Genomic DNA, 18,227 nt, shown 5'->3' on the forward strand with positions numbered 1-18,227 from the left:
GACTCCATTTAGATAATCAGTCATGTTAGCCTGTATAGATCCAGCACTGTCTTCACATCTTACCTGTGAATTAATGGTTAATTTCAGCCAAACCAGAGCTGGTGATTGTTGGAACAGTGAAGAGACAAACCAAAATAATTTCTGTGCATCTTATTTAGTTTCTGTCGACTGTGAATGAAGTGAGTCTTATAAAGATAAAATGTTTATTTAAATGGAGTCTGGTGGGTTTGGAGATTTAAGACAGGTGGAGCAAAGTGTAATGACCCCTCCACTCCACTAGATGTCCCTGCGTCCTGGTGCTGCTGTTTCTAACTGTGTGTTGCAGGTGTTGAAGGAGGGTCGTCTGCTGGATGAGCTCCACCTGGACCAGCTGTGCTCTGCCAGCAAACACCTGTCGTCCCGTGCAGTCGCCCTGTCCTCTCTCACAGACACAACTGCTCTGTCTCCTGGTTGTTCCAGACATTTCCACACATGGCTGATGACTGACTGACCCTGTGGTAAACTGGTCTGTTCCTCCATCGTGTGTGTGACCTGTGTCATCTCACTTTAATGTGACGATGTCACAGTGATGAAGACTCACAGCGTTCTCTGCTTGTCTCTTGTAGCTCTTGACTTTGGTCTGAAGCTTTTCAATGAGCTCCTGCATCGTCAGCAGAGTCTTCCTGTCCTCCTCTGTCTGCAGGAACACAAGGAGAACCGTCACAACACAGAACCATCAGAACCATCAGACCATTAGAACGTGTGTATGACGTGGACAGAAGCAGCAGCTGGGCGCTGTGAGGTCATCACACCTGGTACGTCAGCTCTTTGACTCTCTTCTCGTAGCGACGGACTCCTTTCTGATACTCCTCGCTCTTCTTCTGCTCCATCATCAGCTCCGTCTGCAGCTCCCTCACCTGCACACAGACAGGTAAAGACAGGTAAAGACACAGTCTTCCATCACTACATCCTCTCGTCAGCTTTAACAGTGATGTCAGGATCACAGGAGGCTTCTCATCTGAACATGTCATCAGCTGTAGCAGGAGTTAGACAGCCGACAAAATTAAACTCTTTCCAGTGTTTCTGGATTAGACAGTTTTCCCACACTTAATAAACGTGTCATTCGGTTTGGGATCATTCAGGCTCTTTTATGTCATCGGGGTGTTTTCCACCGACAATAATTTGTCCCCTCTCTGACGAGTGTGATTGAGCTCAACATGTAATGATTTCTAACTGATGACCAATGAAACCAAATGTCATTTCACCTCATTACCTGCAGGTTAACATTATTTTTCTTTTATCAAAATGCTCCTTGGTCAAATATGTACACACGAGTAAAGATTTTAACAGTTAGAATAAAATGCCATTATTGTTACCATGGTTGTGACTTTATGTCTAATGACACTTATAAAACAGACGGACGACTGCACGCACATCTGAGGACGGATAGATATTCTAAATGAACTTTCTATTTGGCCACTTCTATGATGACTGAGTTCTAGGCTTTGATTGAGCTTCTTTTTATCAGCTAGATCTGGAAATAATATCGATAAATACATATATAAATAAATAATATAGATAATCTAGATCTAGAAACCAGGTGTTGGTTATATTGACGTGAAAATCAGGTGCTGCAGCTGCAGAGAGAGGACAGGTAACAATATCTGTCTAGGTTTCTTTGAATGGAAGTCCATATTGTGTATTGTGTCCAGGGCACTCTGACTGTAAGGTAAAACATCTTTTATTAATACAACTGACAAGTTCACATCAGCATGAGGATTTTTACTTCTACTCAGCCTCGGATGCTTTTAAACCAACACTACTGACGTCCATTAAAATAAAATGAACTGTCTTGTTTTGCTCTGTATACTTTTGATATTAACAGAAAGAAAAACAGAAAATTGAGTTGACAGATAAACAAAGCTGAATATTTAAGCTAGATATCATCCAGACAGTGATGATGGTTATCATGTGAAATAACTACTGAGAGTCTCATTAAACCCGACCACCAGCTCACATGGGTTTATTTGGATGTCATCTCTGAACAAAGAATAAACTTCTGATGAGCCTCACTGCTTCACTGCTTCACTGCTTCACTGCTTCACTTCCTCACTGTTTCACTGATTCACTTCCTCACTGCTTCACTTCCTCACTGTTTCACTGCTTCACTTCCTCACTGTTTCACTGATTCACTTCCTCACTGCTTCACTTCCTCACTGCTTCACTTCCTCGCTGATTCACTGCTTCACTTCCTCACTTCCTCACTGCTTCACTTCCTCACTGCTTCACTGCTTCACTTCCTCGCTGATTCACTGCTTCACCACCTCACTTCCTCACTGCTTCACTTCCTCACTGCTTCACTTCCTCACTTCCTCACTGCTTCACTGCTTCACTTCCTCACTGCTTCACTTCCTCACTGGTCAGTGTCTGAGGCCTCTGCAGATCATCAACCAACCTCAGCGCTGTGGTTTTGACTCAGACTCTCAGACAGTAACGTACCAACCAGACACCAGCTGTAGAGACACTGTGGAGGATTTTTCACTCACTCTTGTCTCCAGTTTATGAATCTGTTTCTTTCCTCCCTTCAGCGCCATCTGCTCCGTCTCGTCCAGTTTGATCTGCAGCTCTGTGACAGAGACACAGTGTTAGCATCAACCTGCAGTGTCTCAGGTCGTCCGTCCAGCAGCTCAGCTCCTTCATCGTGTTTGTTTCGTACCTTTGACTGTTGAGATCATGTTGTTCTTCATCCTCTCCATCATACTGCTGCTGTCCTGCTCCTTCTTCAGTTCCTCTGCCATAACAGCCGCCTGATCAACAACACACAGAAGGTTCAGGTAAGAGCAGCGGTATGACCTCACATCCTCCCAACGACACATGAGAGTGTTAAAACCCAACAACACAGGAAACACTATCAGAAACAGGAAACAGCTCAGAGGTCAGAGGTCAGGACTGACATCAGTGATGGCCTTCTTGGCCTTCTCCTCAGCACTATGGCTCTCCTGCATGGCGTCATCCACCTCTCCTGTCAGCACCGACAGATCCGCCTCCAGCTTCTTCTTCTGGTTCATCAGACCTGAGTTCTGAAACAGGAAATGAGTCCATCAGTCAGTTTGACATTCAGTCAGTCCCTCCATAAGTCTGTCATGTTATAGTTAACCTGTATCTGTGTGTGTGTGTGTGTGTGTGTGTGTGTGTGTTGTGTACCTGTGTGGAGAGCAGGTTAACTCTCTCTGTGACCTCCACTAGCTCATGTTCAGCCATCTTGCGGACGCGGTCGGTTTGTTCCAGGACTTCACGCAGCTCCTCCTCCTCGGCCGTCATCAACGTACAACGTCGCTCCAACAGGGTGATCTGTTCTTTGAGCTGATGGGCTAAATTAAGTTTATCCTCCAGTTCCACCTGATGCTCTTTGACCTATCAGAAGACAGAACACAGTGACGTCAGTTTAAACACTCTGTCACATCACATGAGAAGAGACGCTACATATCTGGAACTAGAGAAAGATTTAAAGAGGACCTGTTGTTCTCATTCTCAGGTTCAGACCTGTATTTTGGATTTTTGATGGAACACATTTTAATATTCTATAAACACTTTATTCTTCTCGTCCAGTCTGAGACGCTCCATGTTGGTGCCTGTCTCTTTAAGAACCCCTCCTGAAACTGCCCAGTCTGATCTGATTGGTCAGTGCTTCTCAGACCCGGACCTTGATCAGGTGAGACTACCTGTGTCTGTAGGTGTCTGATGATCAGGTGAGTCTACCTGTGTCTGTAGGTGTCTGATGAGCCTCTGGCTCTCGGCCGCCTGTCTGTTGGCATGACCCAGCTGCAGCTCCATCTCGTTCAGGTCAGCCTCCATCTTCTTCTTCAGACGAACGGCCTCGCTGCGACTACGAACCTCCGCCTCCAAACTGGCCTGCATGGTGTCCAGGGAGCGCTGGTGGTTCCGCCTGGTGGACAGTGCTGGTATTACTGCCTGAATTCGTGCATTCTGCTATGGTTAGTTGGACGATTTAAAGTTCTGTTCTCTGGTGTTACTCTGGCCTCTGGCTGACTGTTGTGCTTCCGCTACATCTGAGTGTGTTATCTAACACATCCTGGGGTACCTGAGGTTGTCGATCTCTTCATCTTTCTCTGCGATCTTGCGCTCGATCTCAGTCCTTATCTGCTGCAGCTCCATCTGAAATCTCAAGGTCTTACTCTCCTCGTGCTCCAGAGTCCCCTGATGATGAGTCAGTGGGTACAGTAGTTCAGTAAACACTTCAGGGGGTACAGAGTTGACAGGTATCTACAACAGGTGAGTCATTTACCTCGGCTTCCTCCAGAGCTGCTCTGATGTCACTCTTCTCCACATCCAGGATCTTCTTCAGTCTCTCCAGCTCGTAGATGGTCTTCCCTCCCTGACTGATCTGATCTACCAGGTCCAGGATCTCCTCTGGAGTCAAACACAGTCAGTTTGTCAGAAAATCACAATATGAATTCAGGTCTATAACAGTGTCGTCTCACTTTTAACTGTTGGTATCAAGTCTGATCCACAGCTTAGTCACAGTGATTTAGAGGTGTTTACTTTGATCACAGATTTTTATGGACTTTCAAACGGACCACAGGTCGGTGCTCTGGTCTGATGTCAGCTGTGAAACTGTCTGAAACACTGAGCCGTGGAAAATATTACAAACAATCAGATTCAAGATCTGGGGTCGGTTGCATAAAGCACTTAAAGATTTTCCTGTAACTCCGAATTAAGGTGTCCTTTAAAAAAAACAGTTGCACAAAACAACCTCAGGTCCTCTCCTTAACGTCACCTTAAGTTTTTCTCCTTATCTTGGTGTCATACTTAAGGAATTGCTTAAAGTTCATAAAACCATTGCACAGAGGACCTCAGCAACCAAAGTAAGGACAAAATCACGAGGTACCTCTGAACTTCCGAAGCTGAACTCTTCCAGCCCCGTTACACTGAATGCTTGCTTTGTAGTTTTATGCAACAGGATCTTTCGAGTCAGATATTGTCGGGGCATTTCATGTACACAAAATAATGGCGTACCAAATCATTCACCGAGTGTCACTGACCCTCACCTGTCTGCTGAACACCGTAGTGAAGGTCCTGTCCCAGCAAGAGGAGGATGAGGTAGCGATAACAGGTCGGCCATCACAAGCACAAGTGCAAGCAAACAAACGTTCTCCATGGAAACAGTTTAATTTTACTGCTGTAAAATCTCTTTCAGTGCAGTGAATAATGAAATGTCTTTCCTTGACTACAGAAACCTTTTGAGAGATTCTGTGCAACACCTTGAAGTAATTTCCTCACCGAAGGAAAAACTAATCTCTAAGTGCCAAATTTAAGGTGCTTTGTGCAGCCGGCCCCCCGAACTTTAAAATAACTGAAGTGATGTACGTATGTGGCTGCTGTGAGTGAAAAGGACAGACAGACAGAGGGACGGGACAGACAGACAGACAGACAGACAGACAGACAGACAGACAGACAGAGTACCCTGCAGGTTCTTGTTCTCTCGTCTGACTGTCTCCAGATGGTCGAGAGCTTCTTCATAGCTGTTCTTCAGTTTGAAGAGTTCGGTGCTCAGACTGCGCGACTCTCTCTGCGACGCCTCCAGGTCTGTCTGACTCTCCTCGAACTTCAGCTTCCAGTCACTTAACAACTGCATCAAACAACAAAAGCAAACTTGTTGCTGAACGTATCGTTGTGCCATCCTCCACGTCCACAGGTGATGAGTACTGCAGGTGAGACTGTGTTGAGGGACAGGGCCGGTGTGGCTGACTGACCTTGTCGAAGTTGCGTTGCCTCTTGTCCAGAGCCAGAGCAGCAGCGTTGGTTCGTTCCAGTTCAACCATCAGGTCTTCTATCTCCGTCTGCAGACTGTGTTTGGTTTTCTCCAGTGAGGAACATTTGGCGTTAGACGTCTCCACGGCCTCCTCGGCTGTCTGAAGTTTGACGACCAACTTCTTTCTACAAACAGCAGCAGCGTGTAGTTAAAGGGACAGTTCACCCTAAACTGAATAACAGTTGTAGCTGCAGTGACTTTCTTACTTGGCGTCCTCCAGCTCCTCGATCCTCAGCACAGCGTCAGTCTCATACTTGGCTCTCCACTGAACCACCTGTCCATTGGCTTTGGACAGCTCCCTCTGCAGCTCCGCCTTGAACTCCTGCTCCTCCTCCAGCTGCTCTCTGAGCAGACTGCAGTCATGACGGGACGCTTGCACCGCGTGAGCCAGCGCCACACGAGCCTGAAGGACACGCATGTACACAGTAACCATCGCAGCTCACACAGAGACAGGTCAGATCTGTATTCATCTGTGAGTCTGAATGGATCCTGAACAGAGTCAGGAGCAGCAGATAAAGATGGAGGTCAGTCTCACCTTGGTCTCCTCCTCCAGCTGCTTCTTCAGGTCTTCAGAGTTTTGGCAAAGCCCCACCTTGGAGCGCTGCAGCTGACCAATCATAGCGTCTCGTTCCTCCAGACGACGGCTGTACTCAACTAGAGGAACAATAGAAGAAGTTGAGAGCAGGTCAGTCGAACTCTCAGTGTCAGATCTCATGTTCATAACCTGAGAATTATATTTAATCCTTTAGAACAGAGCTCCTGCAGGAGACTGTTGTTGTTGTCTGCATGAAACCAGAGCAGGTAGAACAGTCTGTCTTCTATGTCATCGCCTTGGACACTCACACTCTTCATTTAAAATCATAATCATAAAATCATATCACAAAAACTAACTAAACTAACTTCTGGAAATATTTTGTTTATGTTTCTGCCTTTAAATATTTTGCATCAAAATGTTTAGTGTTTTGATTTAGTAAAATATTGTTTAAAAAAGTCTACTTTTTGTATTATTTTTAAATGACAATTTTTTTATACTTTAATAAATGATCCTAGTCTATATACCTCCATAACCTCTGAGCTCAGGTCATACAGATTTTAGTGACATGACGCGTTTGAAAGCACTCCAGGAAATGACATCACAATGAGCTATGGGCACTGGTGGTTCAAAGAGTTAAGATGAATTCTTTACCCTCGAGCCTTCGAGGTATGAACCCATGAATTCATGCTCTCATTGACTCGTGCTGGATATCAGAGGTGTGTATTTTTATTACTCTGTGTGTGTGTGTGTGTGTGTGTGTGTGTGTGTGTGTGTGTGTGTNACACACACACGCACACACACGCACACACAAAGCAGCCATATCAACTGATGTCTGACTGTAAACGTGTACACAGTTTGGGGAATATCTTATTCGCCCAGTGCACTGCTGTGAGTCACTGAGTGGCAAAGTGACAAAGTGTTGGTCTTTGATGACCTGGGAATGAGAATGGGTTGAGTGCTTCTTTAAACAGGAGTCTGACCTTGTTCCTGGTCAGTTGCTCCACGTTAGCAGCCAGGTCATCAGCCTCCAACCTGATCTCCACCTTCTCCTTCTCCAGTTTCTGTTTGACTCTCTGCAGAGCGTCGATCTGCTCGCTCAGCTCCGCCACCATGTCCGAGTGTTTCTTCCTCAGAGTGGCAGCCGTCGCCTCATGGTGAAGCCCTGCCTCCTCTAGCTCCCGTCGCATCTTCAGAAAGTCAGCCTCCCTTTTCCTGTTTGACATGAAGGGAGTTCTGTTCAGGTAAATACACCGTCAGTTATTACAGTTCACCCTGATGAACCAAAGTTCACCGTCCAACAGCTGCTGAGTAGATTTGATGATGATGATGATGGTGATGATGACCTGTTGAGGGCTATCTGAGCAGCAGATGCTCCTCCCGCCTCCTCCAGTTTCTCTCCCAGCTCCTCCAGCTCTCTGCTTATGTCGTTCCTTTGACGTTCAGCTTTGGAGCGCCACGCCCGCTCCGCCTCCAGCGCCTCCTCCAGCTCCTCGATACGAGTCTGAGGGAGCGATGACAGAACACAGTGATGAAGAGGAAGATGAGAAAGCTAAAGAAAGTCCTACTGTGGATCAGTCTGACCAACCTGAAGCTCTTTAATCTTCTTCTGAAGCTGAGACACCAAACTCTGCTCGTCCTCCAGTTTGGACTGAAGCTGACTCGACTCAAAGTCTTTCCTTCAGTAGACATGGACAGAGACAGACAGAGAGAGGAAGACACAGAATAGGAAATGACATCATCTAAAACCCAGCAAATGTTGTTATTCAGTGGAGCTGAGCTGAGCTCTTGTTGAGGAATCACCCCATCAGTACAGATAAACCTTAGAGACAACCAGCTCCAGATGTGGAGCTCTTACTTCTTCAGTCTGTCCTCCAGCTCTGTCTTCTGGTTCTCCATGTCCCTCACTGAGTCCATGGACAGCTTCAGATCCCCCTCCAGCTTCCGTTTGATTCGTTCCACTTCCATCCGAGCCTTCTTCTCCTGCTCCAAGGAGCTTTCTACCTGCAGGGAACAGAGGGAGAATGGGCTGTCAGGAACCAGGAACCATCTCAGAGAACAGAGTACTTTGACTTTGAAGTGTACCAGAACCTTATAAGACCTGTATGTAGGGTTCTACTTTAATGTTTCACTCATCTGTGAATTAAAACCTTTAGGAAGTTCTCAAGGAGGTCTGGGTTGTCTCTTCTGAGGTTTTCAGGGTCCTTCAGGAGGTTCATGGGTCATTAGGAGGTTTCAAAGTTACATAAGGTGGTTCTTATGGTCACTGAATATGTTCTTAGGGCTTTTTGAGTTGTTCTTGTGGTCCTTCAGGAAGGTTCAGGGGTCTTGGTTGCTTGTCTGACTCATTGGATATAGGCTGTGGGTACAGGTCTGACATGGGCCAGGTATTTCAGCTGGTACTCTCCTCCCCTTCCACTGCCTGTGTGCTATCGTTCTGCAGGAGCACCACTGTTGCATCCTAGACTCAGCACCGCCAGAGACTACTGATGATATGGTGGTTCCACACCTTTCCTCAGCACTGATGCAAACTTGTGGACACAGGTCTGACTATGCAGTGGCTCTCTAGGACATTCTGGGGGTCATTGATGAGGTTCTAGAGGTCATTTAGGTGGTCCATCTGGTCAATGAGGAAGTTCCAGGGTTTCTGTAGATGGTTCTAGTGGTGCATTAGGTCTTTGTAGTGGTCCATAAGGAGGTTTAGCTCGTTCTGGTGGTTTTTGTGGTCATTCTGGTGTGATCTAATGGAACCTTTAGGAGGTTCAAGGGGTCCTTTGGGTAGTTGTAGAGGTCTACAGGAGTTCTGCTGGTCAATAAGCAGGAGGTAGAGGTCCATTTTGTGGTTCTGGTGTCACTGAGGAGGTTCTAGCACCTTGCTGGATGATTCTTAAAGTTGTTGAGGAGGATCAGTGGGTCCTGTAGATGGTGTCTGGTCACTGGGAGGTTGTAGGAGTTCTGTATGAGTGTAGGTGGTTCTCTGGGGATTTCTGGTGATCATTAAAAAGGTTGTAGAGGTTCTTTAGGCTCCTGTGGATAGCTCCATAGGTAATTGAGCAGATTCTATGGGGACTTTTAGGTGGTGCTCGTGATCATAAGAGAGGCTGTAAAGGTCCTTGAGGAGGTTCTAGACGTTCTTCAGGTGATATTTGTGGTCACTGATGATGTTCTTGGTGTTCTCAAAATTACTGTAGTGTTCCTTTATTCATAGAACGTTCTTGTGGGCTTCGACTGTAGATGGTCCTTGAGAAGATTCCAGGAGTCCTGTGAATGGTTCTCTGGTGCTTGAAGAAGGTATGCATTGGGGAGGATCTAAAGGATCTACATGTGCTGCTTGTGGTCATTTAAGATATTTTAGTTCTCACGGAGGTGTTTCTTGGTTCCCTGTAGATGGTTGTAGTGGTCATTCAGGAGGTTTAGTCACTGAGGAGGTTCTGGAGGTCCCTTTGATTGGTTCTTGTGGTTATCCAGAAGGTTCCAGGGTCCTTTGGATGTTACTTGTGTCACTGAATGGGATCTAGAGATATTTTAGGGGTCCTTATGTAAGTTGGTACCTGTGGACTAGTACAGAATCTGACTAACACACTTGTGTAGTTTTTTCCTTTCATTTATCATGTTCCACGACAGTAGAACTTAGCAGACAGACAGACAGACAGACTCACAGACAGACAGACTCACAGACAGACAGTCACATTAAACCCACTCTGACTGAGATCAGTTCTTACATTGTCCACCTGCTGCTCCAGTCGAGCTTTGGCCTTGACCAACATGTTGACCTTGTCCTCCTGCGCCTGAAGGTCGTTCAGAGCCTGCTGATGAGCTTCCTGCAAAGCCGCTTTCTCTCTGCTCAGAGACGCTATGGATTCATCCAGAACACACATCTCATGGGACAGGTTCTTCACCTGGACAGAGAGAGCAAGCTCATCAGCTCCTCCCATCACTGGACTGAAAACAGACAGCGGGTAAAGAGGAACCATGAAGTGAAGGAACCTGCTGTGGTTCTGGTTAACACACCTTGTTCTCCATTCCGTGTCTCTCCTTCTCCACCTTAGCCAGAGTCATCTCCAGGTCGTCCATGTCTTTCTTCAGCGACACCGCTTCCTCCTCCAGCTGACGTTTCTTGGTCGTCAGCTTGGCGGTCACCTCCTCCTCGTCCTCCAGACGTTCCTGCGTCTCCTTCAGCTTCGACTCCAGAGAGATCTTAGACTGGATCAGCTGGTTGCAGCGATCCTCTGCATCCGTCAAGTTCTCCTGCTCCTGGGTCATTAAGATGGAGGAAAAAAAACATGACAAATGTTCTTTGAGATATTAAAGAAAAGAATGGGTTTATAAGATATCAGCTGATTCAAGAAGTTAAAAATGTCATTTGCAGAACTTTCTTTTTCTGAATAAATTAAAAATAAATATCTTAAGTCAAAACTAGAGATCAGTTTGTCTTTTAAAAAAAGAAATTCGGAGAAACGTTTTAGTGTGTCACGTTCAACATCACAGACAGGCCTGAAAACAGGTTAGTGAACGATATAGAGCAACATGGAGGCCAGTGAAAATGTTACTTGTTTTTAAATCTCTTATGTATTCAGTCTTTCTTTCAAACTAATTTGGATCAATGTTTGAGTGGAGACAGGTGTGTCATTGTATCTCGCTGGTTAAGGGGCTAAAAATAGTGCTGTCACTTTGGTGTTGTGTTTCCATCATAGCTGATAAGACACGATGAACACCTGCGAGACTCGTGTGACCTGGGTGTGAATGCTGATCATAACCTTAAATCCAGATGTTAGCGGATGTTAGCAGAGTTTTTCTGCAGAGGTAAAGGAGCTTTACTTACAGCCTGGAGCTGCAGAGCCAGGTCATTTTTCTCCTGAACTAAATCCACCTGACGCTCCTCCGCCTCCCGACGCTTTACCTCCGACCTGACGGGGAGAAAATAAACAAACCAAAGTGTAGGAAAAACTCTGAGCTGCAGATTTAAATTCATGTTGTACATTTTACTTTAGAAGTCCTGATTTATATAATCATGTTGACAGAGAGCAAACAGCAAACTCACCTGTCGAAGGCCTCCTTCAACTTTTTGAACTCCTCATTGAGAGCAGCCAGTTCCTTCTCTATCTGGGCGCTCCGCAGCAGGGGGCGGAGCTTATAGAACAACATCATCCACGGCCAAGTCCTCACACTGAAGTACGCTCTGAGGTTGAACTGGATCACCATTATGGCATCCCTGAGGGGAGGAGTCACAGACCACGCTCATCTTTACAGTCTAGCTGATGTTTTTACAAAGTCAGGTTTTCATTCTTCCATCAGACGTTCAGATCAGTGGAACGTTCAGCTAACTGAGGAGGTCAAAGTTGCCCGATCACAGAACAGTCACCAGGAGAAAATGTTGGCGTTGTACGTTTCTGAAAACTACAGATACGTTTGATACATATCATACCGGTGTTTCTAAAGTGACGTAGTATCTGAGCGGACTCTGTCATCAGGAGGTGGAGGGGATGGTGGATGGTGAAACACCTGGTTGAGACACCTGCCAGACTGCAGACCACTGTTCAACACCAGCAACCTACATTTGACATTGTTACTATACTGCCGGGGTTGTGTCCTCCAAACCAGGTATGATGAGTCACACATGATCTTTTCCAACCAGAACTGAGTAGTTTTTGTGCCTAAACATGACTACACATTAACCACAGATGGATCTGCAACATAATAATGTGTAGACGTAACATATCTGTGGTTTGCACAAAGGTACAATGCCAACATTTATTCTGGCAGCTTGCTGCAGATCACCTCCACTGAATTATTTCTTTGCAGTTAGTTTTGATATTGTCATTCATTCCTCTGATGGTTGTCATATTGACCTTTGCACCATCATCTTTTCGCGCTGCACCCTCATCAACTTCCCTCTGGCCATGGCCTGAACGATGGTGAGGAGCTGAGACAGACGGATGTCCCTCATGTCCTCCAGCTGACCCAACAGACCCGCCTTAAAGAACACCTGAGAGGAAATAGATCATCAGAACACCATCTAGTCTTCATCTTATCTTTCCAAACTGAAGTTAGTGATGTTACAAACTGTACGACATACGACACCTCTGCCTTTAGACCGTGGTGGTATTATTCACAGTACTGGTGCTGTACCTTGGTGTGTCCAAACTTGTACTGGTTGTGGTCGATGTCCAGAGAGCCCAGCAGTTTCTCCACGCCCTTCCTGCTGTCCACAAACGAGTCCTCTGGAATCGCAGAAGGATTCAAGATGCGATAACTGAGACAGAAAAGCACATGTGGGTTACCAAAGAGTTCTGGGTCCAAAGGTTCAGCAGGAGTGAAAACTCGAGGAAGAATTAAAGCTCACATCAGATGAGTAAAACACCTGAGACAGAAGCTTCAGTGTGAGTTTGGTTTGGTTTGGGACTGACCGTTGTTTGAACTCGGCGTACAGGATCCGGTTTGGAAAGCCCTTCCTGCAGATCCTGATCCCCTCGAGGACTCCATTACACCTCAGCTGGTGCAGGACCATGAAGGGATCGATCACACCTGGAAAACACACCAGCACACCTCAAACATCTTCAGCGAGAACGTCAGGATCATTTTGATATTTTAGATTCAATCTGCTGTTTGTTCACTTCACGGGGAACACTGATGTTTTGTTACTCTGCTCTTCTCTCTGTTTTCAATGACTTTGACCTGATGTTCTGTGAGTTTTGGGCCTTTGGTCGGACAAAATAAAAGATTTAAAGATAGTTGACCTTTTTTTTCATATTTTATAGAGAAAATATTCATGAAAAAGATAACTGGCAGATAATGAAGTTAATTGTTAGTTTCAGCTTTGATTGAAACACTGATTGGAACTCTGCTACACAGCATGTCCTCCAATTGTTCCTGCCCTCTAATAAACACCCCCACACTGGTGGTAATTAGCTGCTGTACAAACGGATCATTTCTCTGGGGGAGGACAGTCTCATGGTACAACACAGCAGCTACACGAGGTTGCTGGCGAGCCTGCAGACTTTCAGTGCTGCTGCTGTTTGGTTACCTGGACTCTTGTTGTCATTGGGGATGATGCAGCGGACAAAGTGAGGCTGAGTGCTGCGGAGGTTCGCCATCAGCTTCTTTAGATTCTCCTGCATTTAAACACACAGATGGACAGAAGAGTTGAAAGTGATCTTCAGGATGTGTCTCACATACAAATCGTCCTGCAGCAGAGTCAACAGTCCAACTGACCTTATGTAGCTGTGACACTGTCTGGAAGGAAGCTGCTTTCCTCTTCCTGTGTTTGCCTTCAGCCTTCGGATCACAGGCTACAACAACAAACACACTGTGTCACCACACACACACTTAAACAGCTGATGTCTCCAGAGTGTGCCGAGTCTTTGCTGTTTGTTAGTCACTCTGTAAGTAATTTAAACTCTGTTAATTACCCATCTCAGAGCTGACGTAGTTTTCAAACAGTCCAGCCATGAGTTTGTTGGAGGATTTCTGGAACAGAGCCACCACCGTCTCGTTCAGAGGATCTCTGTTCTTATCCAACCAGCCTGTGATGTTGTACGGCACCTGCAGAGGGACAAACATCAGGTCATTCTGTGATGTACCATCAGCCATACAATACTCATCATCTACAGTCTCCTCTGTGTCCATCAGTACGCAGCAAACAGGAAACAAACATGTTGTTAAGTTCCCCAAGGCTCCGCCCTCGGGCCTCTTCTCTTCAGCACCTACAGGCTCCCACCAGTTGACAAACCAATCAGTGACATCACCATAGCTACGTCCATTATTCTTCCTGAAATTTAATCCATCATTAGTTACATTGCTGTGTTATTAGACACACGATACATGCTCCTGCTCTGCCAGTGTTTCTGTTTTCTGGTCCAGCACCATGAAATTTTATAAAAAAATCTGATTTTAAAATGTGATCTCTTCCCTACTTGTCAGATTTTGACACTTGTGCGCAGGCTGTCAGCCTCGGGGTTGTGGTTACGTTCAGGCAACAGAAATACTTGGTTAGGGTTAGGATCGTGGTTGATATGAGTCAGTGAACCGACTCAGGCTTCACCTCCAGCACGCCGCTGTTCATGTCCCCTGTGAATCCAAACGTCAGCGTTGAGTTATTTTAACTTAAATAATATATGTTGGTGATATGCACTGTTTTTCCAGCTGCTTTATAGGCACTAACCATGGGTGTTTGAAGCGACCTGATGCTGTTTTCCCTCAGGGCACAGTGCCACAAAAAGTGGTTGTTTCATAGTTGCATAGCTCAGCTGTGTCTGAGGCTGATCAGGAAACAGAAACAAATTTTTACATAGCAGCATAATTTATATCACCGCTCACTTTTTCTGATCTTGAACCAGCAGTAAAATCACCTGTAATAAATACTGGTCAGTTCCAGCTGGATCCAGACCCCTCAACAACAGGAGGAAAACGACACCATGTGCTGATACTCACCACACCGGCGTAATGAACCAACTCAAAGTGTGTCTCATATTTGCGCTTCTTGTCCAGCCGTGGCCGCTGGAAGTTGGGCGACTTCCCGAAGTGGTTGTCGTAGAGTTTGGTTTTAAAGCTGTTGTCTGTGGCCTTGGGGAACATACACTCCTCCTCCATGATGGACAGAATACCCATGGGCTGAAACAAGATTAATCTCTGATCATATCTTTGATCATTCAGAATAATTCAGTCATCAGATTTGAAATCATCACTTCTGCCTCATCTAATGAGACATATAACCACCTGGTGAGTACGTTTGGATGATGTCAGACATACACACCTTCTCGATGAGGTCGATGCAGGCCTGCAGGTCCAGGCCAAAGTCTATGAAGGTCCACTCGATGCCCTCGGTCTTGTACTCCTCCTGCTCCAGGATGAACATGTGATGGTTGAAGAACTGCTGCAGCTTCTCGTTGGTGAAGTTGATACACAGCTGCTCAAAGTTATTGAACTGCAGAAAGAGACAGACGATACGTCTCTGAAGGGTCAAAGGCAGGAAGGGGCGGAGCCAAGATTCATTCGTCAAAGCAACGCCCACAAATCAGATTCTGTTCATCTGGATTGTCTGTGATCATGTTGAAGTCTTTGTGAAGGTGCCGTCAGACAGTCAGTGGTTCTACCAGCCTCTTAAAACTCACCTTCAAAGCTCTGCCCTCCACCAAGAAAGATGCATTTATTCATTTAAATGATTTTAACAGAAGAACTGTAAAACTGAACGGCACATATTGGTATTAGTCTTTAAAACTCTTACCCTGCATAACTTTGAATAAAATAAAATGTGACGTAAACTTTCCAGAAACAGCTCACAGAAAGATCCAAAGTGACAGTCTACAGTCTGCCAAGTCACTGCTCATGTGGACCGTCTACAGATTCAGATGTTGATTTCATCTTGGTGCATCTGGTACAGAGCTGTGACATGTTTACTGAGCTCAAAGACTGGAGGCAGGTGGAAACTTGAGAGTCACAGAGTCAACTTCTGTCTGAGGTTTTGGATCCAAAACCTCAGACAGAAGTTGACTCTGTGACTCTTGTCTTTACCTCAAAGATCTCGAAGCCGGCGATGTCGAGGACCCCGATGAAGTACTGTCGGGGCAAAGCGGTGTATAAGGACGAGTTGATGTGGCTCACCAACCACTTAAACATTCGGTCGTAGGTGGCTTTGGCCAGAGCCGCCACAGCGAAGTTCACCTGTAAGACAGCCAATCAGAGTCTTTGTTTAATGGATCGGTTGTTAGCGTGATGGAGCACAGACACAACAGGTACAAGAGACTGATTGATTGATCGGTTACCTGTTCGACAGTCTGTCCTTTAACGATGAACTCGTGGCCGACTTTGACGCGGGGGTTCAGGAGGCCTTTCAGCAGGTCGGCAGAGCTGATGCCCATCAGATAGGCCGCCTTATCCACACCTAAACACACACACACACACACACACACACACACACACCTCTGTAAAGATGACATGGTATTTTATCCAGTCTACACTGATTTCCTTTTTATTGCTGTTTGTTTTTAATGTGATCCTGATGCTTTTCTCTGTGTATGTTTTAATGTGCTGTAAATATGAGACAGGATAATTACTGTATCTGTATAACTCGTCTTACTCTCTGTGCCGTCGGCCTCGGCCTGCTCCTCTCTCTGCCTCTTCTTGAACTTCATGTTACCAAAGTGCATGATGGCTCCGACAATCTTGTAGCAGCCGTACTTCTCCTCTGGAGTGAAGCCCAGCGTGTCCATGGCGTGCTGCGTGCACACACACATCGTTTATATGTTATCAGACAATAGTGTGTGTGTGTGTGTGTGTGTGTGTGTGTGTGTGTGTGTGTGTGTGTGTGTTATTTGGTGGTGAAGAGTGTGTTTGTTACATCGGTGAGCTTCAGCTCCTCTCCGTCATTGATCCCGGCCACTGTGGTCACACCCTGAGAGCAGAACATGTAGTCGTACGGGTTGGTGGTCACCAGCAGCATGTCTGCAACACAGGACAACCTCGTTACGAGACAGTCGTCCCCAGAGCCAGTCTGTGACACCAGGGGTCAACACGCCCGGGGCCCCGCTCCTGCCTGCTGCATGGCACAGCTCCACAGATATATTAATATAGCCTATATCAGTGTGTGTCACAGCACAACACATTAACACACAGATCAACACTGCCTTTTATTTACTCACTTCATGAGTTTTAATTTTTAATCTGTGTCTATGTTTCTGTTGGAAAACACTGTTGTTAATTATTTCTTTAATCGTTTAATTCCCTGGTATTTCCACTGCAGTTAATTTAAGTCACTGTGTTAAACTGTAATTATGAAATGTTAATAAAGCTGATTGAACTGAATTGAATAGAAACAGCGCCCCCCTTTGTCACTGTGTGGTCGAACATAGTACTGCAGCCTGACAGTGGAGACCAGGTGAAGGTGGAGTCATTAAATAATGGACAGGTATCGTCACTGACACGGAGTGACATCACGGCTCACCGACACGGGACACGGAGAACATCCTATGACGTCACCTGGTAATCAAACTCCGGTCTGAAAACTAACGAGCCGAAGTTAGCATGTTTGACAGTTAGCTTGTTAGCAGGTGTTGCTAATGATGTCAGAGAAGCTACGTCACAGCAAAGATGGCGGAGGGAGGAGAAGAGTTCTGTCAACATGTCAGAGAGAGAGAGACACCATGATGAGGGACAGACAGACTGCTGCATCAAGACAGGTGAGTCAGATACCTGTCTGTCTGTGTGCCTGTGTGTCTGTCTGTGTCTGACTGTCTGTCTGTGTGTCTGACTGTCTGTGTGGGTTACGGGTCGACCCGCTCATCACTACTCAGCTCAGTCTATAAAGGCTGTACACAACAGTAAGGCTATAGACATTATATTCTATTCAGGCCGGCAGAACCAGCAGCGCATCAGCTCTACAGTGCACGGCACTGCTGATTAACCATTTTATTGCAGCACAGAGTGTCTGCCAGCAACCAATTACTTGCAGAGGCTTCCTACAACTTGTTTCAGCGGTTCCGATTTAATCAGAAGACAAATTAAACAGGATGACTAGCCAATGTGAAAATCAAAAGAAAGCATAGAATAATGTAGGCTACTGAAGGAGACTCTTGTGCCATCACATTTTTTTGTGGTTTGAGAGGAATGATCCGGTCGCCGCTGTGCAAAACTCCGCAATACAATTAGGTCCGAATGTTAAAAAATATTTATCGGTATTCGGGACAGCCCTAGTTGTGGGACAGGTTACTGGACAGGTTATTGGACAGGTTGTTGGACAGGTATGTGGACAGGTAGGTGGACAGGTTGTTGGACAGATTATTGGACAGGTAGTTGGACAGGTTGTTTGACAGGTTGTTGGACAAGTAGTTGGACAAGTAGTTGGACAGGTTGTTGGACAGGTTGTTGGACAGGTTATTGGACAGGTAG

At 45.9% G+C, this 18,227-nt stretch overlaps 1 protein-coding gene across 1 annotated transcript; it reads right to left on the reverse strand.

Annotated features, from left to right (window-relative positions):
• Window positions 1-580: 580 nt before the first annotated feature.
• Window positions 581-16,782, reverse strand: LOC126387155 (myosin-7-like; the record flags this gene model as incomplete). Its single annotated transcript, XM_050039709.1, has 33 exons — window positions 16,681-16,782; window positions 16,420-16,558; window positions 16,106-16,224; window positions 15,855-16,004; window positions 15,097-15,267; window positions 14,775-14,954; window positions 13,754-13,886; window positions 13,557-13,633; window positions 13,369-13,456; window positions 12,752-12,869; window positions 12,474-12,597; window positions 12,194-12,330; window positions 11,386-11,556; window positions 11,167-11,251; window positions 10,356-10,598; window positions 10,067-10,243; window positions 8,203-8,348; window positions 7,933-8,023; window positions 7,691-7,848; window positions 7,317-7,559; window positions 6,348-6,555; window positions 6,019-6,215; window positions 5,754-5,937; window positions 5,464-5,629; window positions 4,286-4,410; window positions 4,082-4,197; window positions 3,739-3,925; window positions 3,184-3,393; window positions 2,934-3,059; window positions 2,696-2,786; window positions 2,526-2,605; window positions 792-896; window positions 581-676 (listed from the first exon to the last, which is right to left on the reverse strand). Coding segments are annotated over exons 1-33 (4,743 nt in total), but the record flags the coding sequence as incomplete, so codon positions are not given.
• Window positions 16,783-18,227: the final 1,445 nt, after the last annotated feature.

Source organism: Epinephelus moara, unplaced genomic scaffold (assembly GCF_006386435.1).
Source record: "Epinephelus moara isolate mb unplaced genomic scaffold, YSFRI_EMoa_1.0 scaffold249, whole genome shotgun sequence".
NCBI classification, from domain to species: Eukaryota; Metazoa; Chordata; class Actinopteri; order Perciformes; family Serranidae; genus Epinephelus; species Epinephelus moara.